The 22154-nt window shown below is 44.3% G+C and overlaps 2 protein-coding genes across 4 annotated transcripts in view; both read right to left on the reverse strand.

The window, feature by feature from the left end:
* Positions 1 to 14190, reverse strand: part of ARHGAP40 (Rho GTPase activating protein 40) — a 41228-nt gene extending 27038 nt beyond the window's left edge. Inside the window, exon 1 of one of the 3 annotated variants that reach the window (XM_085313929.1) lies at positions 14145 to 14190. The gene's annotated coding sequence lies outside the window, so the exon portion shown is untranslated. The other 2 variants (XM_085313928.1, XM_085313927.1) reach the window with 2 other exon arrangements.
* A 1375-nt stretch (positions 14191 to 15565) lies between these two features.
* Positions 15566 to 20477, reverse strand: ADIG (adipogenin). Its single transcript, XM_085314241.1, is given in 3 exon segments — positions 15566 to 15853; positions 17142 to 17440; positions 19352 to 20477. Coding segments are annotated over 3 exon segments (714 nt in total). The 5' UTR covers positions 19479 to 20477.
* Positions 20478 to 22154: the final 1677 nt, after the last annotated feature.

Raw genomic sequence — 22154 nt, forward strand, 5'->3', positions numbered from 1 at the left:
ATATCGAGCCATAGTTCTGCAGTGAGTAAACTGCAGCTTTATGAAAGACATCGGTGTTGAAAGAGCAGCATAAACCCTTAACGCCCACAAAGTTCATTTTGCAAGACCTAGATCCTTCACCAAAAATTTCAGCAATTACCAAGACAAGAAAGAGCGCAGGGATAAAACTATCTGATTCCCCGTCTCCCTATCTGCAACAGCTTTTCGTGTTTATTTTCTGCCCCACCTTTCATTCTTCTTTTTCCTCCAAACCTCCATTCACAGTATTTTTGCAACTTCCCTTTCCTCTAACTTTTATTATTCCCAATCCCTAAGCTAAAGGTACAAATGAGTCAGCCGCTGAAAGCTTCCCTAAGGAAGACGTGCAAGGCGTCTTCAGCACAGCTAGCAGCTGCTCTCGTTGTTCCCAACCCTCCTGGCAAGACGGGACCTCAGCCCACGTTGCCAGCTAGGGCTTAAAAGGGCTGCAGCAGCTTTCTCAGGGAAACCATCCATCATAAAAGCACGCAAAGAGGCCACCGCATACTAAAGTTTTGTGTCTTACCCATTAACACAGCCCTTTTCCCAGCCCCTGCTCTAGTCTAGATGTTCTCACCCCACCTTGCAAATGCGCACCTGATTTGTTGCAAAAGTCGCGCTCCGCCGCTGCCCGAATTCAGGACGCGCTCCACTTTCACACGCCCAGAGAGGCTCGTTTACGAAGGGGACTGCGCGCCRACTCTGCCCTGGCGAGCGTCCCCAGCGCAGCCACGTGCAGCAGCCYGGCCAACAGCCTGGTCCATGTCCCACCAAGCAGCACCAGGTCCATGTCCTCGGCGCCCCACCAAGCCGTGCCAGGGACTGACGCCCTTGGCTACCCCCGGCACAGCTTATTCACTGGGCACTGTGTTTTATGTGGGACTCCTACAACTTCTTGCACGGAAGTACACAAGAATCTTCTTGGATTTTTTTCCCCTTCCCCTTTCTTCTCCTCATCCACAATTTCCAAGTCTTTCTTAACTTTTTTTTTTTTTTTTTTTAAACTCTCCTCCCCTATGCTGCATTTCTCCTTGAAATAAACGTCCAGGCAGAGAACATGATTTGAGCAGCATTATAAACGGAATAAAATAGCTGCTCATTTNTTTTTTTTTTTTTTTTTTTAAACTCTCCTCCCCTCCCCCAGTTCCCACCTCCTATTTTGAACACTCGAAGCAGTGCAGGAGGACAGCCTTCCTTCCCGGAATGACAGTGCTGAACACGGACCTGTCTCAAGGTATCAGGACAAGCATATGGAAAAGCTCGGTACGGCTGCAGCAAGCTTTTGCTAGCTCAGTCCTGCTTCCAGCAGACCCACAATCCTCGCTCATCCGCTTTGTGCTACGTGCCTTATTTAGCTTATTCACTACAACAAGCAGTCCTAATGAGTGCTCTGAGGGATGAAATTCAAAACTCAGAAACATTCCTCTCCCTTTTTTGTCATTCAAACCATCTGTATARCTTCTCCCATGTCAGCACTGAACTCGGATGAACCCCAAAACGCATCAGCCTGGAAGAGTCTTGGGAGACCACAAGCTGGAGAAATTCAGTCAACATGAAAGCCCACCAGCGAGCTACAGCTTTCACAGCAGCACCAACTTTAACATAAGCAGCATATTACAAAAATAAATGCAACACTAAAGACCTACCAACATGCCAAAAGCAATCAAAACGCCACCCCTGGTTTTGCTCTGGTACAAGACGATGGCTGCTCCAAAGGCATGCTGGATAGAGGTGCAAACCACAGCATGCGACTACACAAGCTTCCCRGGTTTCTGAGGCACAGGCGAGGAGAGAAAGGAGAGGAGAGCAAGTCCACTTCTGAGAGGAGATTTGACTGCTCTAAGCTGTGATGTTTTTACCAAGCTCAAGAAAGCATTATTTCTACTATTTTCTACACAGGACTCAGCCTTTCCAAAAGGCTTTACCCTAAACTCACCTTGCCCTAAAACATGGGTTTCCTGTTTTAGGTCATTCATTCTCATRGACACAAAAGCGCATATAAGCTGCCAACGCTGAAAGGAGATGGGCATGACAACCCGTAACTACTTTTATCTCTCATCCATGTTCCTTCTTAATACATTTCTTTTAACAATCTCAGCCAGCTGCTTTTATTTTTTTGACAGCTTCTCAGACAGACAAGCTAAATAAGTTACTCATACAAGCTAGCTTCATTGTCCTGGGTTTCTAAAGCAACAGAAACCAGCAACAAATCAGCCAGGCTTGTTGCAAAACTGGGAAGTATTTAAAGCGTGCAGAATGAAAAAAAATCCTTCACCAGTACATTCAACCTCATTTATTGCTACAAAGCAGCACAGAAGAACTACTGGAAATTTAAGGTCTGCTTGGACAATGAAGCACAGCCRTACAGCCATTTTCAGTCTTTCACATATTCACTTCTTTCTGAGCACTGACTATCGCTGGTATTCGAGAAGGATAATTAGCAAGTTTATTGCCAAATTTGTGAGAAAGGAGGCGGAGAAACAGGACGCAGAGGCAAATCAAGTCTGGACTGAGGAAGGACTGAATCTGTACAAATATTCCAACTCTAGTTTTGCGTTTACCTGCACRTCTCACCTGCAGTCTTACTTACGTCATGCGATACATGCCAAGCTCGCTAGGACAAGATCATCTGGATCCCAGGAGCTGAATMTTAATCAAATATGGAGACAAAGAGACATACCAAGGCTCTCAGCATTCAATTAATGTGAATGAATCACTGGTACAGGCCCAGTGCTGTTAACGTCACAGCTTTAGTGCATGAGTTATTTCTGAAGGTATCTATGAGCCCTGCCAAATCCATGTGACTTGGCTTGTTCAGTAAAGACCCAGTCTTTTTCAGAGCCAAAGAGATGGGGGAAAAAAATATTCAAAATATTTTTGGRTGGCCAGGAATTTCAGCTGGGCAGATCATGTAAATCCTGTATGCTTTAGATCACTAGAAGTCTCCCAAGGGGCCTCAGGGTCTCCGTATGTCTGAGCGCGCTGCATCGGGACACTGCCTTCAAGTCTGTTTTCACGCAAAGCTCGTGAGCTGCATCACAACGTATCAAGTCAGCATTTCATTTTCCTGTCATCCCCAAAGTCTTTTTTAAAAAAAAGAAAATCAAATGCAAGTGAAAGACACTGATACCTGAAGCAGAGTAGCCAAAATTAACATAGCCAAAATTCCTTACACTATGTTTTTTCTCCAGGAAAGAAAGTTCCTTTTTACAGTACRTAACACTGGAAAAACAAGGAAATAATTATCCTCCCCTCCACTTTCATCAAATCCTCAGTGTTACCTATCCATCACAYTAAGAGATTACTCTAGTTTCTAGAGTCACTCAGGTGCTGAGCTTGCTCGCAGCTCACCACAGTGGCAGAGTTCGAGCTGTGTCCCAGCACAGGCTGCTCTGCACCAGCCCAGTCTGTGCAGTGAGAACTGGTTACTCCACTGGATAAGATTTAACGTGTCATCGTGCTGGGACAGATCTCCCAACTCTCATGGTAACACCTGTATCAGGTGAGCACAGGCAAGGAAGCGAGGCTCTGCCATCCTGGAGCCCCAGCTCAGCCCCCACCATGACCTTCCATGCTCCATCCACACCACCGTAACGCCTAACCTGTAGCCACCAGCTATGTGCCAGAGCACATAATCTGCTTTACTGCACCTACAAGTTGTAGCAGAGGGTTAGCGCTTCAGGCAGTGAACAAACAGCACGAGCAGACGACTCCCGAGCAGAGACTGTTTGCGTGCAGGTGGTTATTATCTTGCATGCAAGAATAAAGCAGAGGGCAAAGGAACCACTGGCACCTGGTGGGAGGCCATGTTGCATTAGAGGGGGCCAGTGACCAAAGCCAGAGCCACTTCATCACGTCATGATCGGACGCAGCAGCCCTGACCTGCGACCTCCACCCAGCACGGCTGAACACACGGTCGCCTTCAGCTGTCCGCCCCGCCAGGGCTACTACCCATCGCAGGCACGAAGGGACTGTGCCATGCCCTCCTCAGCTGCTGTCGCTCAGAGCCGGACACAGCTGTCCAAGCCATCCTTAACGCGAGTTGTTTTCACATATCAGGCCATCAGCTGCAGCATTGCTAACTTCTAAAAGAGGGGCAGGATGAAGCCAGATTTCAATCAGCGATGAAATGCAAGGCTTGCACATCGGAGGGCATCACGCAACGAGGAATACAGTGCTCAGCATCAGGAGAATGAAAGGAACAGAAAGCTTGCCCAAGAAGGAAAGAGAGAAGTAGTCAGCAAGAAGAGACAAGACAGTGGTTTGCAGCCCAGTTCTCCTTTTGCCCCCACCATAGATCTGAGCTGGTACACAGGGGATTAGTTGAGAGGAACAGAAACAGGGAAGCCATTAATGAAAGTTCAGCATTAAGATCGATTTAGGACAAACACCAATTCCCCAAAGATTATTTACACRCATTTTAGTACCTTGCCTTGAGGCTAGGGGCCACTGGACAAGGACACAAGGCTAATGGAAACCAGTGTTCTGGAGATCAATGAATAGTGCCAGGGCTTGGGGAGGGAGGGAAGAGGGAAAACATAACACCGTTCAGACATAGATGTATGCTTACATAACTGAACTGCAAAGTTGCTTAGAACTAGTTACTACTGTAAATAATGTAATTTAAACCACGCAAAACACTTCCACTGCTCAAGGAAGAGCTGTAACAATAGGAGGAAGTCCTAAGACACAGCAGCTATTCTTAATAACAAAAACACTTATTCTGATGAATAATCAAAAGTTATTTTCTAATCTAAACTGAGTATGTTATTCCTCCTGGGCATTTTAAGACTGGATAAAATTAGGTACTTTAGCAGGTTTCTGAGGATGCCCTTGTTTACCTTCCTGTTCAAACACATGCCTGACTTCTGCTGGAGGTTGGGCCTTGCAGAATCTGCATCACTCTCACTGCACCCTAAAGGCAGAAAGAAGTGACAGATACCAGAACCACCAGCACATTAACCACCAAGCTGCTTGCTCACTTCCTTTAAACACATGGACTTATTATCACTGCTGCCAGGTGACAAAGTCCTACCCATCACTTTTAAGGTGTAACAGGAAAGGCAGAAGGGACAAAGAATTAGCAGTCAGTTACTCCTTTGGCTGTAGTGAGTAACGAGTGTCGTAGATCCGTAGAGACGCGTCAGTCTGGTTCACACGGGGCTGGATCCCGCACTGCGGACCTCAGCCCGACACCACCCTCACGTCCGAGGGAGGCTGCGCCACGAGCACTTGTGCCTCCCCAATTCTCATAGGAAAAAAAAAAAAGCAAGAGCTCAAATGTCAAAGCTCGCAACTCAGCATATGTCACAACCCTCATTTTGATTTTTGCAAGCTGGGTTTTCGTCTCCCTTTTGAGAAACAGATGGGGCAACATTTCCAGTGGGAAGAGTATCAGAAAGGAGCCATCTCGTTCTGTCGCCCCACTTCTCAGGCCAGAGATGTGAGAGATCAGGCCGTCACCTTGGTTATTTCCTGCACCAGGATCACGAGCAGCAATTCCCAGCGATGGGATTGCTTCCATGGGCTGAACTCACCATGAGTCAGGATGTTTTTGAACAACCCACAGGAGCTGCTGCCCAAAGAATGCCAAACATTTACTCCTGAAAGAGCAGAAGTCATACAAGTGGCACAGCTCCATGATCAGCGCAGAAGCAAGTGGTGGAGAACTACCAAGGTTATGAGACAGCTAAACAACAGCTACTGATAGCTGACTCGACTCAAATAAGCTAGAGTTAGAGGAAGATTAGGAAAAGGGGAGGAAAAAAGCAGGAGTGACCTGATCATAGCTACAGAATTAAGTGTTTTAATAAGACTAAAATGAAATACATAAAGGTCAGAGTCTGGACAAAATACAAATGCATTTTTCAAAGTAATTTGTTTGTTTTGAGATACTAAAATCCATCCAAACTTAAAAAAAAGAATCTGGGAGTTTTTATACTGGTTCATTTCAGCTGAAACTACTTCAGAGATTAGGCTGGGACCATCATTATAGAAGTTTGTCCTGTTGAATAATTATAATAAAATCTGAATCGACTTACCTGGACACTACCTGTTATTTCAGTACCCAGAGGAAAAGCAGCTACCAAACAGGTGCCTACACATTGTCACGAGGGAGGTTATCTGCAGCTTGCAGTACTTTTGGTATAAGACATTTACTCTGAAATCAAATGCCACCGGGCTCATCTATGAGTAGGATGTCAATCAGATGGATGTAACTCAATCATCTGAGAACCTGATGAATCAGACTGCTCTCAGATGAGCAAAGGACTCGCGCTAATGCTGTCAGGGAAGTCCGAGGTACTGAAATGCAGTTAGAATGCAACTCGCAGCCAGCCTGGCTATTATCCACCTCTCGCTTGGGTTTCCAAAGCCCTACACGGTCCCATCACCAAGCCTCCTTCCGCAAGGGGAGAGACTGCAGACGTTGCAGAGCAATGCAGACTCTCACCCTTGCCAGTAGATCGAGGGGACAGAAGGATACTCTCCTCTCCAAGCACATAGCATTTTTATAGATCTCAGATGCTCATTTGATTATTTCTAAAATAAAAATAAAACCATCTGTTCCTAGGCTGTATTAAATTAGCAGGCAGGAGCTAGTAAATGCCAATTATTCCACTCATAAGCAACAACTGCACTTGCACTTCAAAATGCCATCATTCCTCTTAGGCTCCTGGTTCAGCTTTGTCATCTCCTTAGCAGCAACAGGTCCATCAAGAGGAATTCACACTTTTCTGYGCAGGAGGAGATTATGAGTATCCCGTGATTTACATTTATGGCCACTCTTCTCGTTTGTCCTTTAGGTGAGAGAGAGTGGGGACAAAAACAGAATTGGCCCAATCCTTTCAAGGGCTCAGAAGTTAAAAACTCAGCTGTCACCCTTTCTGCTACGCTGGCTCTTCGCCCTAAAGCCGCCACACACAGCTTGTTTGCACTGGTTTCATCTACAAACAATGCAACAGCTGGAACAAAACTTGTTGAGAAGGCCGAAACCGATTTCACAACACAACTCGCACCTCTTACAGAGCTGTTAGTAGTTAAGACTTGGTTACCTCATTAGGAGCAGGTTTATTTTTTCCAAAATACTCACAATTTAATTCCATGGGTCTTCATGAAAACCAGAATTTGAGGACTGCAGATACCATTCAGGATTTAGGGGCCAGTGAGGGGAAATAAAAAATGTTTACTACAAACATTTTCAAGGGACTTTATAGTGYGGGATTTAAAGGCAGAAGAGCCAGGGCAAGCGAGGTGAGTTGTGTAAGATCATCTTAAAGGTCGGCAAGAGGCTGGATTGGTATTTGCAAATCCCCTCTGCTGTTTGCTCTTTGATAAAAAAAAAAAAACTACTCTTCCAACTACCGGGCAGAAGAGAGGACAGGACATAGGAAGTCTCATATCTTTATCAACTGGTGTTGCAAGACAGCTTTTTATTTTTCCACTTGACAGCTAGTGTGTAAGTTCAGAATAAGACAGTACTATCTCCAAGGGAAAAAAACAAATTGCAAAGGTCACCCATTGAGTGAGAGCTGCATCAAATCCAACAAGATGCAGAAACCCAGTTCRGACTTGCAGCTGAGCTGAAAACTACAGCTGTTTTATATCTAAAATCTAAAAGTGCATTCACAAGCAGATGAACTACAGCAGTTAACTACAGCTCTAGTAAGTCTGATGAACTCTTATAATCAAACTGTAATTCAAGAAATTATAACCAGCCTGGTCTAAACAACAGAACACTTGTGTACAACGGATATTTTCTGACACATGCATCACTTTATCTACTATTTTTTTTCAGAAATCACACTCATATATGGTTAAGTGATATTCATAGACACCCCAGCTGGCAACCAAGTGCAGCTTCTTGACCTTACAAAGACTAGCTTTTCTTTGCCATCCGCTTTGTTCGCATTGACAACAAAGTAAAGCTAATCCACTACAAAACTGTACCGACCTCACCAGCCGAGTTCACAGGAAAGCCTTAAAGCAGCAAGTCCGCAGTCCTACTTCTTGACTTGCCCTCTCGTTAAGGTTTTTCCTGCTAACATATCGTTGCAACTAGCATTAGTTTTGCACAAAGCCATTCTCCAAAAAAGCTTTTTGCACAATGYGTGGTGGTATTTAAATAAAACCTCGAATTCTCTCAACTGACCTTGCAGCTCTATGCCTGCTCAGATCTCTTCCTGGCCTGGAAACATCCGGCAGCTTCACGCCTGCTTTACGCTAGCCAGGAGTGCATAGGAAGCACTAAGTGAACAAACTCTCAAATACTTGGATGAGGGATATCAGAGTGACTGCTCCCAGAAGGTATCCTGCCTCTCCTGCTAGGCAGAGGAAATAGCTGCATCTAAATACAGCCGTTACCTTTATCTACTTTTACCCTTAAGCACAAGCTGGAGCGAGTCCAGGATTCTGGAGCATTTGACCAAAACAGCGGTATCTCAAATCAGCTGCAGGGATGTATATGCTACCGCCTCATGTCTACCTTCCGCTACGAGGCATGCAAGGATTTCCTTCCACTGTGTGAGCCCTGCTGTCTGCAAACATTAACATTGTTTGAGCTTTACCTTGACCAAGAAAAACAACTTTCATCAGCAGTTGTACTTATTTGTTGCCTAAAGAGGATATCCTTCCAGTTCCATTATATATCGACCACCTGCTATGGACGGACCTAGCAAGAGTTACAGACTACTGTTCACTCGAGAGCTTCTTTATTACCTTCCCCTGCACTACAAGGGAGCTCGACAAAGAGCAGGTAGCTTCTTCACAGCCCTGTGTATAACCTGCTCATAAAATTTATTCTAAATTAATAGAAACCAATGACAAAATAAGATCTAGAGTTTAAGCTGCATGAGCTTAGCCAGCAGCAAGTTTTTAATTACCTRTCATACCTAGCCTTCTTCCTCACCACTGAAAGATGGTTTAATAGTTTGYATATTTGCTAAAAGGTAACCCCTGTTACAGGTTATACTGTGTAGTCATTTAAGGGAACTAAATACCCACTGCTTGTGAATGCCCAGACATGGGGATCTTCCTTTGCCTTAGGTCAAGGGACAATAAACTAACAGACACTGAGGAAACCCAACACTTATTTTCCCTGACCTTCTTCTTGGGGTTTAATGGAGGCACCAAGTCAGCAGTGCTCTCCAGCAAGCTCGTAGCCTGGCAAACAATTCATCCAAGCATGCACATTGAAGACATCAACTTCATGAGCAGGCATGAATCTACTCTATGGCATGATTAAGAGGTCTACAAATGAGACWCCTCACATTCAGAGCACATGCAACRTGTACGTGCAGTCCTGTTTCTCTCTAAGATTCAAATGGCACCCTCAAGAACCACTGCTTTCACTTCCACGGACAGTTGTTTGGTTAGGGTAGTCAGGAAGGAGATCAGAAAGAAATGAGGGTCCAAGGCCTGACAGAATACTCCAGAGCGTAAACACAGAGACACTAAGAGAGCTGAAGACTTTCCAGCCTAACAGCAGAACAGTCAATTTGGCAKCAGTAGCAGCAAAAAAGCTTGCTAAGTTGACAGCAGCTGAATGGCAGCCACCACCAGCAAGCCAGCCTTATGCGCARACTGTAGAGGTGTCTTGCAAAGTTGTCTTTCTTCCTCACATCAGCWGTGCTACAGTCCTGTAAATACTTCAGCACCCGGCTGTGCAGACTCCCCTTCTTTGAAAGGCTCTCCACATCGAACACCAGTACACCCAGTGGAGGATCATCAAGGGCTGCAGATTAAGGAAAAAGACATTTGTATAACTATCCCACCACCTCCTCCAGAAAAGGACACTGAAGTGACACTGGCTTCAACTAATTCAGAAACCAAGTTCCCTCTCAAGGCGAGAAGCTGCAGATATGGTAAAGTCTCTCACACATGGGAATGAAGAGTACAAATGGCAAAATCCTATGGCAAAATAGGATCAAGTGATAAGCAAAACCAACAAACAAGAATTCATATGCTAAAAACATGCTCAGGGCTCAGCCAAGTTGTTTACTGAAATGCTGAGGTCTCAACTGTGTGATGTGTTCAGTGTCATTTCTTAGGTTCAGGCTCCACCATATGCTGGGAGCTTGCATGTTCACAAGGACATCTCACAGGACGTAAGCCACAAAATCCACTTCTAGTAGCCAAGGACCTGGCAAGTTATCACAGACGGACAGCATTTYACATTAGAGAAAACTAAGTGAGTAACTCTCAGACAACTAGGTTAATATTAATGTTTACCAGACATCATACAAGACTCAAGGATCCCCCAAACTTCTCCCTCTAAATCTTTGAGAAGAACATGAAAGAGAGATCAGGATGCCACCTATCTTAAAAGTCCTGGATGTTTGTACAGAGTGGGGGCCCCCTTAGTCTTCCGCATAACAAAGTTCCCTTCCTTCATAGCCAGCCCAGGATTTAATGGAAAGACTCCCATTTTTACAAGAGCACACCAAATTTTGCACGCTGCTCAACRGTCCCAGCACAAGCAGCTTAGGGATTGGAGTACGCTACGCAGATGGAAATAATTATTTAGGAGGGGAGGAAGTCTTGCACACATGGAGCAACGTTTCACTCAAACTGAAGCCTCCCACCACCAACACATTCCAGACTCTTAGAGTAATCTACTTTGGGGAATATGCTTTCAGCTACATCAGTTTTTGTATTTCTTTCTCCAAATTTCTTTGCAATCACAGAACATGCTCGCCTACAAGCTGTCCTAATGGGAAAGGATCATCTTACCAAGAAGCAACAAATACCAGAAAGTATTATAAACAACTGAATCTAAAATCTCCTTACAGAGCTAACTTTTCAAGCAACAGGCTCTAATTTCAGACAAGCTTTTCACTAAGCAACACACCTGGAGGGACTTACCCACATAGTTAACTGTTGCTACGAATGACTTCTAGCTAAAGCCTGTGGTATAAAATAATGAATAAACCATACAAGCTATACTTGATATTTAGATGGCTTTAAGTAACCATTTTCTTGTTTATATTTAATATCTTATTGCCAAATAGAACTTACATTCCTGTCTGGCAGTGCTTGACTTAGAGTAGTAAATTTAGCCTCAAGTTAAGTGCCTTATAAACTCAAATCCATGTTTCTTAGAAAGGTAAAACATCAACATAACAGAAATTAATACTACTGATCAATTAGAAATATCTAATTAAGGGCATCCTTTCAAGTCAGCTACATAAAGACATAAGCAGCATATTACGTATAACACATTGCAGGACAAAAAAATAACTCCAGCAGGTCTCAATTAAGAAATCATGCCATAGGGATTTTACATTTGCAGCAGGAAGGCTCAAGAACCATATCATAACTAAGACATTTTTATGGCTCCAACTGAAAGCGCTTRAACTGCTGAGAGTAGAAGCACATGTGCTATAACATCCCCAGTTAAGCAGAAGGGTTTTTTTGCCAAGTTCAGTGCCCCAAAAACATAAGAAGTTAAAATATATTGTATATTTGGTCATGCTTTCTAGCCTACAGTTTTGAAAGAAAGATACTATGAGCTGCAAAACAACATTTATGGGGTCTTTCCCTCTTACAGCAACCAAAAAATCCCGAAACATTTCTTGACCAGTCTGAGAGCTGTTGGCGCTGCGCCCTCTTGGGGCACGAGAAACAACAAGCCAGGTCTTGCACACTGTTTTTCTGCACGCAGCTGAACCTACGAACCCCAGCTCCTCTTTACTAAAAACAGATGCTGGACCAATTAAATCATCCCATGACTCCTCTGGGAGAGGGATGTAAAAAGCCACAGCAAACCACACGGCAGCTGTTAGCAAAAGAGGCCCTGCTGACAAGTCCAAYATCGCAACACGCTGCGACACCTTATCCCCAGATTCTCTGACACGTTGCCTTTTGGACATTTATCACTTCATTCCATCAAAACAGAWTAGGTCACTTGAGTTTATATTGAAGYAGAGCTTAGACTTTTTTTTTTWAATCACTTTTTTCCAGAATTTGAGCTAAGAAGGCAGGGGGCAACTACCCACATTTGAATTTTCAAACCTACAATTCTTCCCAGCAGAGTCTTAAGAACACAAGCCATCCCCACCCTCAGAACATGCCTSCAAAACAAATGTGTTATAGGTAAGAGAGGGAGAGAAGGGGAGGGGGAAAAAAAGAGAAAAAAAAAAATCAAGTGATGTGCAAAAGGTCATAAAACATCTGTGGCACAGTTAGGYATATAGAAATACAGGCTGCTATTTCCCAGGAGGCTTAATCTCAGGCAAAAGAAAATACTAAACTACAGCTGAAAGCAGAAACCTTCAGTGAGAAGAAAATACAACTAATGCTGCGCTCCAGACTCCTCAGCCCAGCTTTTGGTATCAAACTTTTTCAGCAAAGGAAACAACATGTTTGCTACAATATAGACAGACCCTGGGGCAGCAGCTGCTAGGTRAGTATGAGAAGTGAGTGTCTCACCCTAGGTGAACACCACACTTCACAGGTGAATTAGACCCAAAATCACAGAAAAGCCTTCATTTTTAAAGAAGCTTCTATATACAATCACTGCAAACAGACTATCGCATTGGAAGAAGCTTTACAAAAATGCCTGGAAGCCGTAGTGCTCTGTTGATGCAGCTTTTGCAATAGCAAAAGGAATATAACAGCAAAGAGAAATTAAAGTGCAAGTCCACCGATGCTACTTGGGTATTTGCAGACTACAAGGAAGCTGCAAGGCCGTGCTACGTTCATGCTGTGGATTCCAAGTACGCAGCAAAGCAAGGCATCAGAGTTGCCTTTAGAGCCAAATTCCAGAGATTTTTTTTAAACTTAATATACAATGCACAGACAAAGGATTAAAAAGCACCGATTTTTCATTTTAATACAAAAAAAAAAAATGGAGGTGAACCACAACATCATGCCCTTTGAGGTTCTGCAGGGATTAAACCAAGTCCCTGTGCCTGTAGGTCTGTGCCCACCCTCCAGGTCGGGTTCACGCATAATCAACCTTCTGCAAGAACGGAGGACCCAGAGCAGAGCCAAAGCAGCCCCACCATACTTTCCACGGCAGAGCCTGCACAGAAAACCTTTATCCTTAACAGTCAAATATTTAGTCGCAAAGTATTTCTCATAGCCCAAGGACAGGAAAGCAAGGCGATGCTCTCAGCATAGCTGTGGCCCTGGGGAACTCAGCATGAGCTACTCAAACCTCAAACCCACTCAAAGTAGGTTTCTCAAACAGGTTTTGCATGCTGGCACCAGCCTCCCCGCTATTACAGGGACACTGCAAGCGATAGCCAGCCCAGGCAAGTTAAAGCTATTCCCAGAGTATTTACACGAGCTAAAAATTGCCCTAAACATATACTTGAGCACCACCAGGCTTTAAAACACTACCATTCAATACATAAAGCAGTTATACCCTCGCAGACCTTGAGATAGCTTACCTATCCYTCTCAGGTTGTTTACTTCTTCGTAAGGAAGACTACAGCAAAGCATATTTTGCGCAAACTACGGTGGCTTGGCAACTGCCAAAAGCCATTACAGCTTCTTAGCGCACCGAGACTGACAGCGAGCCCAACACCATCAAGCAGTCCAAAACAAGCAAGACCCTGTAGAGTCAGGAGCCATCCCCCGTGATTCCTCTGCAAGATTTAGCCCTTGCTGACACCTTTTAAGGAGCACATAAATTACACGGAAAAGAGAAAAACCCCGAGGCTACCAATAAGCACTCTTCTTGCTAGCCCGGGAAGACAACTTTGGGATGTCAGCAGGCAACTTCAGTTTCAGCCACAGCTCTGCTGCCCAGGAGGGCAAGGGGAGAAAAGGTCTGCGGGAAAGGCAGGGATTTAGCACGGAGCGCCACGGCGCGTCAGGCAACAGAGAACCCGCGTTTCGGGCCGCGGCCAGAGTCTCYCCAACACCGTCCAGCGTAAACCCACCGGATTAGACAAGGTCTGCGAACAGCGGCTCAGCCTGGAGCGAAACAGAGAGAGAGAGAGAGACAGCAGGGAGACGAAGTGCCGGCGGAGGCGGCACCGCGGTGCGGGAGCCCGGCGCCCCCCGCCGCGGCGGCCGAGCCCCCGGTACCTGCGCGGCCCGCCGAGGGCTCCGCGGCGGCGGGCAGAGGCGCGGGAGGGAAGCGCGGAGCGTGGGAATAGCGGCCGCCCGCCGCCGCCTACCTGCGCGGGGAGCCGCGGCGGCGCTCGCCGGGGAGGCGAAGGCGGAGCGGGGCCGGAGCCGCCCCCGCCCGGGCGGAGCTCGCCGCCGGCGCCCCGCGCTGCCGCCGCGCAGCCCGTTCCCTTTGCGCTACCGGCCGCGTTAAAAATAGCCGCAAGCAGCGCCTCCGGCCGCCTTAAATATCCCCCCGCCCGCCGGAGGGTGCCGTTCGCCTGGGCAAAGCAGGGAGAAACGGGCTGCTCCCACCTGAGGAATATCCCAGCTCAGAGGTTTCTCCTGTGGGGACAGGGAGCTGGTGAGTTCCTCAGCAAACAGTTGAGGAATGGCAAATATATTTGGTTTTTCTCCTAAATAAAGAACTTGCAAAAATAAAGGAATGGACAAACAAGTTTTTATTTAAAAGCATACTGTTTTGGACAAATATTTGAACACACAGACTTCAGGAGATGGGGAGGCAAATACRAGTAAACACCACCAAGACATGCTTCATACTAACCTGTGCTAATTATAACTCACACAGACTTTCCACGTAAGCCTATGCAGAGACATACTTCACATCAGAAGCAGAGACAAAGATTTTCTCAAGCAGCAATGTGCTTTTTGGGATGTGACTTGCTATTGTTAGCTCCTCTTCTTTCAAAAGAAGTTTGTTGATTGTGTGCATCAATGCAAGGAGCAAATGGCTGTTCTGTTTTATAGCCTGACTACTGGATAAACACTTACAGCACAAAACCTTGGCTTATCCCAGTCCCCCCATCTTTCCTGTGGTCCCACTGACTAGTTAAATCAAGTTGCTGCTGACTGCCTTTCTGGGATGTAGTCCGGCCTTGTACCAGCTTGTCAGGTGTGCTGAAAAGGTGTAATCTGCACAGAAATGAGGAATTTTCATTCTCAAAATCTGCTAAAAGTTTAATTATTCTTGTTAATGTGAGGTAGAATTGTTTCATTTGTTAAACCTGAGCACTGGGGGGGGGAACCTCTGTCTACTTTGAGACATYACAAGTTGGAGAGCAGAAAAGTGTTAATTGCAGTGTGGAGCAAACTATCACTGGAGTGTTTTTTTCTTTTAAGTCCCAGTTAAAAACATTTCAGATAGTAGTGCCTTGATTTTATTTGTTTGAAATCAAAAATTGGTAATAGTGAACAGAAAGAGAGCATGACAAGCACTAGTGTAATGTTTGGTCCTTTTAGAAGTGACTCATCCCTTTCTTGGGAGAGTAGCTGAGTGCACAACCAAAAACCAGACAAGAGGCTAGTTACTGTGCTCCATTTAACACTTAGCCAATGTTGTTCACAAGGAAAGTAGCTGTTGTGACCTGAGTGTGCATCAGCTCAGTCTTGACTACGTTTCCTCTTCAGAGAATTCTTAGCCTCCCTCTATCATGTCGTAATAACTGTCATGGAATGGGATTATTGCTAATGGTCATGGACTACCTGCTTTATTTCTGCCTTGATGTGGTTTTCTGTTTGAGCTTCATTGTTCTGCTCCAGTTTTCTTCCATCTCCTCCCCTAGGTTGAAGCTGACAGCCCTCTCATTTCTAGCTTCAAGGAGCCCAGGATTTTCACCACTTTTTCAGCCAGAAAAATGAAAAGCTGAGCCACGTAGAAAATCAGAGAGGTTGGCAGCAGYTGAACCCTCAGGACATTAGAGATCTGGAACAACTGGCAGACAAAATTCCAGATGAGGGAAGGAAGCATGGTGCACAATAGCTGGTGAAGAAACAGGGAAGAGAATTGTCACRGCAATGATGTTTTCAAAAGAAGATAGTTTTTCAGTAGGATACAAATGATGCAAGACCATAATTTTCCGGTTCCCTTCCCTCATCTACCCAGCACCACTAACAATCCGTTCAGTATAAAGTGATATATCATACCAAGGACAAGTTTGAGCTCCAGTTTTTCAGGCTGCTTTGTTCAAGTCAACACTTACATTTTTGAAGAGCTCCATAGAAATCAGCTGGTACCCTAGCCAAGGCCAAGTTCATTCTGAGTATTATTTCTCTAGTRTGTGAACAAAAAACAAAGCAAAACAAAAAACYTTACTGCACTGATTTGGTATTGCCTTGGTGTTGTTAGTGACGTCAAAAATACATGAACTGGAGATATTACYGATTCTATGCTCCAGTCCAGCTTCAGGGTGTGCTAGTTAAACAACTGCAGCGRTTTATGTTGCCAATCCTTAACTATTCTAGCCTAACAAAGGTTATCACTCCATCAAAGCTGGTGGAAGTAAATGTGGGTGAATACTTCAGTTGCTGCAGTTCAAAAATGTGAGCAATGTAAACGAGTAGACAGGACAGTGAACCGTGACAGTGGAGGTACCTAACTTTCCCTTCTGACTGCTAATTGCAAAAGAACATACAGTTAAGGCACGGGGGAGGAGAAGACACATGAGACACTAATCTCCTCCACTGCTTCAAATATATCTTTTGGGATTTGTATGAAGCCTAAGAGGATTGGGACTAGAATGTTTGCAGAGACTTCTAGCTTAAGGTCTTATCAAGGAAGTGAAGAAATTTTACTTGCATACTCTACTGTAAAATATYCAAAACAGTTTTTTAAAATATCAATATAATCAAACCATATGTATCAAAGGAGGGTTTCTGTACACAGCTGGGTTAAGCCCCTTATCTTAGAGAAGTGGGAAATAATTTTATCTGCATCGTTTCAAATGCAGTTCTCAAGGATTTTTCAACAGGTATGCATACAGGTTTATCACTGACATATCACTAACACATACACAAGTACATATACATATGTACATATATGGTAGTTATTCTGTATATTTAGGTAATACCTCTAACTCGCCCACAACAGCAGTCATTCCTATAAGGAAGACAGAAATAAACTCTATTAATCATTAACCAAACAGAAACCAGATTTCCCTTATCCCAAGACCTCATCTGGAGCAGGAGAGTCAGGCAGAGGTGAGAAAAAGTACAAACTGAGGCACAAAAGCAGGAGATATGTGAAGAGGTAGTCTGGTCACACTACTCACCATCATGGTGTTATAGAAGACATTTTTCTCAAAGCGGGAGGATCTTATCTTCTGGCTCTGAGACCAGCTGTCTGAGATTGCTGCAAAAAGACTTCGCTTTTGACTTTTTGGTTTTGAACTCAGATAAGCAGGTTTGGGCCTCAGTTTTCCTACAGATCCACTCRGTTGCATCTCCTCTTGAATTTCTGTATTGGATGTCTCATTCCGGTTTTCTTCCTCTGTTGGTTCATCCTCAAATTTAGTGTCTGAATCAGACTCATCAGACTGTTTCTTTGTTTCATTTGCACGAGGCAGCTGTGCTGGAAATAATTTTAAAAAGAATGTGTAAAATATCTGTATGTGACTGAAGCAAAAATTAAAAGCCATAAGAATATTAGCATAAAGAAGCTGCATTTAAAGTATTGCTCTGATAGGAAAAGTGAGCCAGAGAAGCATGCATCTCTATGCCATACACATCGTATCAGAGATTTCTATTTCAGACTTGTTCACATCACAAGTTAGATACTACTTTCTCAATCTAGTTGCAAACCTTGAGTGTTCYACCTAGGATCTAAGAGCTGGACAAGGTTCTTCAAAATCTTTTTCACCTGGGATAAAAGATTTCCCAAGCCCAACTAAATATTCAGAATAAAAGGTCTGTAAAAATGTTTGATTGCAACCAATTACAGTTTAATCAGCAATTTTGTACAGGAAGAGTTGAAATAAATACCAGCTTTTTTACTTGTGCCTCCTATAARGTAGCATACAATAAGCAGATATAAGTGAATTAGTCAGGAAGAAATTAAAAAAATGAACATTTTAATTTTGCTCTGGAGACTGAGAAACACTCTAATGCCTTGCCCTACAAACACACTAGTATATCAAAATTCGTGAATGTACCTAGCCCTATTGATTAAAATAGAATTTAGAGCATTTGTGTAAATCCTTGGAGGCCTAGTGATAATAATGGTCATCCTAGGGCTAGAAAATGCAGTTCAAACAACATGAAAATCTCATTCAAGGCATCAACATATGCTAGAGTTACTTTGGCTATCCTATACTTGTACAAAACATATGTATCATTTATTCTGCTCTCCACACATCAGGAGGAAGCCATTCCTATGCTACTCAGCGTAGTTTGTACCACTGCCACTCTTAAAAACCATTCTGTTTAATTCCTTTGATCAGTTATCCACGAGAGTGCACTTGAGCATGCGGGGTACAGAATACTTCACTAGTGCAGTAAGCAGAAGTCATTTCGAGTATCAGTTGTTTGTTAAGGCTGGAAAATGGGAGCTAAAAGTCAAAATGTAATGTGCACATACATGCAGGACTGAAAGGAGGAAGGAGTGCAAGCCTCTGTCTTGGCGAGTACCTTATGTTCCACTGTTGTCTGTCTGTCTGTCCAAAGGAATCATCTGTTGTCACTACTTCTATGGTATCTATTATAGGACTGGATACCACAATATTAAGTAAAAACAGATTATACCAAACAGAACTAAAAGCTTATTGATGTTGAATTTTGTTCTTATTTCCTGCAGCTGTTCTGCAAAGGCTGAAACACTGCTTTTGAACTTACGATCGATTCCTCAGCTGTGGTTGCTTATGCTCCAGGATTACAGCAAACTAGCAATGCTTTATTCCTGTGAGTACATCAACAAGCCTATTATTAGCCTAAACCAAAGCCTGTTATTAGTTACTGACATGTTAGAAACAACTATCAGTGGTGGATCAAAAGAGATGGAGAATACAAATAAATGAAAACACATGTCCTGCTCCCCTCAGAGGTTTTCTATCAGCTGCAATATTGATACCAGAATTCCTTAACAGTTTCGCAGGTGACTCCCCACAAGGGAGAAATACAGATGAACTATAATGCCAGAGTTTGAAGATTTACAACATCAGAGAGTTATGTTTGTTTTCTGGGGGATTTGAGGGGGAAGGAAAGTTACAAAAATGATTTGTCTTTTGCCTTTTTTACATTAAATTTCCTCTGAGAAAAAGGCAGAGGATAAGGAAGAAAAGCTAGCAACAATCTATCTCCTTATAAGTATTTTTAACAGAAAGACGTAATAATTTGAGTTTGATTTTCCATATGCTACCAACAGTACTAAAAAACACCYTTTAGTCTCCATCTACAACAAATGGCATCAGGCTAAAAATAGCTGGTAGAATGCTAATRCACAAAGCCTTTATGCAAAAGCATTTATCCAATCAACTGCAGAACTTACCTTCATTAAGTAAAAGCTGTAGCCAGATAATCATTAAGATCAGCAGCAGTGCAAATGGCAAACAAAGCCAGAAGAAAAGAAGAGGAAAGGTCAAATCATTCACCAAAGGGACCAGAGGATACTTCATTGCTTGTTTCAGGTTACACTGAGTTAAAACAGCTTGCTTGTTCTGCTTTACTAACTACCTTTTAATAACTCTTATTGCATCACTGCGTTTGTCACAAGAAGACTGTTGACATTCTCGGCATAGTTAGCAAAAGGGACAGCCCTATGCTACGCAGGGAGGGAGCAAGAAGGATTAAGTACAGGATAAGAAGGAGAACTGAGAGAACATCTGATTTGATTGTCCCTCCTTCAGCTGCAAATTAAAGGATAGGAAGCCCTCAAGCCTTACGTTGAAATAGCAGTAAAAGGTACTTTTCTATCCTTAGATTCAGGAGAGACAACCAAGTGCTTTTGTCATTGCCTGAAACTAAGTAGCTAAGGTAACTTCTGAGAAACCAATAAAACAGAATCAGCCCTGCAGAGATGTTTAAAGAGGATGACTTCTAGCTAGTTAAAAATTACTTCTGTAAGGCTCTCTCCTTTGACATGGATCATAGGTATGCCTCACACTAACATTTACTCTGCTTTTAACCTTCTCTGGAAAATTGAATCTATTAACAAATCCATTAGGAAAATAAGCTTTCACATGTTTATTCCCTATTTCCCTTCCCTCCAAGAAAGGCATGCAAGCACATTTCACAGGATGTGTATCTGTAAAGATTTTCCTTAATAATAAGGGAGTTTGATAGTAATCAAAGTAGGAACAGATATGACTTGGTAATTTGGTATCGATCATTTTTGCAATAGTGGACAAACCAGTTAACCTGTGTATATGTTTCTCCGTCAGTGAAATAAAACCATTATGTACCACTTACCTCACAAAGGGAGTTGTTTAGCTAAATTAATAGCTCTTAGAAAATCTTAGGTGAGAGGGTCTATATGAGTGCACATTATGAATGATTGCATGCATTTAATGTTCTTGTTAGGTGCTTATATTTGTTTTTATGTAGTAACAGCCCCTTGAAATGAGCTGTTTAATCCCAAGATCTAAATGAACTTTGCAAATTCTTATTAATTTRCATTAACAACACCCTTGTGTGATAAAAGCAAGCTATTATACCTGCTTTGCGCATTGGGTAAACAAATGAAAAAAGCCATTAATGACCTGAGTTTCAAGGACGCTAAATATTTGCAGTCCCCATTTCCCACAGTGGATGTTGTAGGTACTCGGCATTTCTGAAAATCAGGCTATTAGTGGTTTGTCTACTAATATAACAAGAATGGCAGAAGGGAACAGCATCCAGGAGTTTTGACCTAACTGTACARTTTTAACATTAAAATCCTTCTCTTAGTCATAAGGGCATCAAACCTCCAAACATAACACTCTGCTGTAAAAACAAGAATTCAGGCTTAGAGCTTGAAAAGGTTTTGAGGCACAATTTTAAATTAGAAAGGCTGAAGAGGAAACAAGGTCAGAGAGTTTAACTCAGCCCCGGACATCTGATACAGTACCGAGATTAAACAGAGCTACAGATGTCTCCTGCCCATCTTGTCATACCCTGCGTGGTGCTCTATCACCTAAGTGAGGCGCTARCACCTTTCAGGGTGTATTCCAAGTCTCCGCCATATTGACCGGTTTCTGCTATGTTTTGGGAGAATGGGCTTATCCTTCCCTAGCCTTTTTGTGGCAGTGTTGTTAGGTTGYCACCAAAGCGGAACGTTTTCCATCCTGCATACACGTCTGTTCCGTGCAGCTGCAGGGGCACAGATCCAGCAGAGGTCAACAGAAAAGTAGAGGACASTTCAACAACAGCTTGCAGCCCTCTGAAGGTGGCATCCTTTCCTGGCAGAGATACAAAAGCTGAATGCAAACTAAGCCCAGAGAAAACACGTTACTAGCTGTTACTGTGATTTTCCAGAGGYAGTTGACACCGGATAGCACAGAGCAGTGGGTTTACTGTCCCACAGGTCAGAYGGGCTGTGGTGCTCTACCTGCTCCTCATGGAGCTATGCGAAAAGCTTGACCTGCCCCGCCAGCGCTGAGCACACAARTAAGGGAAGTAACACCGCTCCGGGAGGTTTGTTGCTACTAGACGACAGTTACGTTTCTCAGCCTGTTATGGACCCTGGGTGCTGGATGGTGCCAGCAAGTCCCTAGCTGCGTGGTGGTAGCAGCTTCAAGGGGCAGGGGAAGCGCGAGTCCCCGAGGAAAAGATGACTCTGAGYGCGCGGGTCACCCCCGCGCAGCCCCGAGGCGCCGCAGGGGCCCGCGCAGGCCGGGGCTGTCGTAAGCTGCGTGCGGACACACCGGTAGGTTGGAAGTAATTAGTGCGGTTACAGCTGTCACAGGCTGCCCATCACTGACTTACTGCCTCTGTTCAACGCTGTTATTAACAACTGTTGCTATTAGTTGTTTCATTAGTAGGACACTTAACTGCGTAGCGGCCCGTCAGGGCTTTCACCTCATCTACCGCTACTGCCCCCCAGGCTCGGAAACCTCCTCGTCCCTAGCAGCTGAAGCCCCACAGCAGGAGCCTCTGTTTCAAGCTCCCGCTACAACAGCGACTGTCACAGTCTCGGGCGGCGCTTATTTAAGCACCGAAAGCCGCTCGCTCCGATGGAGTGGCGGCTGCTGCGGTCCCGCCCGGCCCCGGGCCCCGCCGCGCCCCGCGGAACGTCCGTTCCGGGCTCGCGCTGCCGGCCGGAGGGGCCGCGCGGCGCCCAAGATGGCGGCGCCCAAGATGGCGGCGCCGGCGGC

This window comes from Rhea americana, unplaced genomic scaffold (assembly GCF_003343005.1).
Source record: "Rhea americana isolate MKP2758 unplaced genomic scaffold, rheAme1 scaffold_4, whole genome shotgun sequence".
NCBI lineage: Eukaryota > Metazoa > Chordata > Aves > Rheiformes > Rheidae > Rhea > Rhea americana.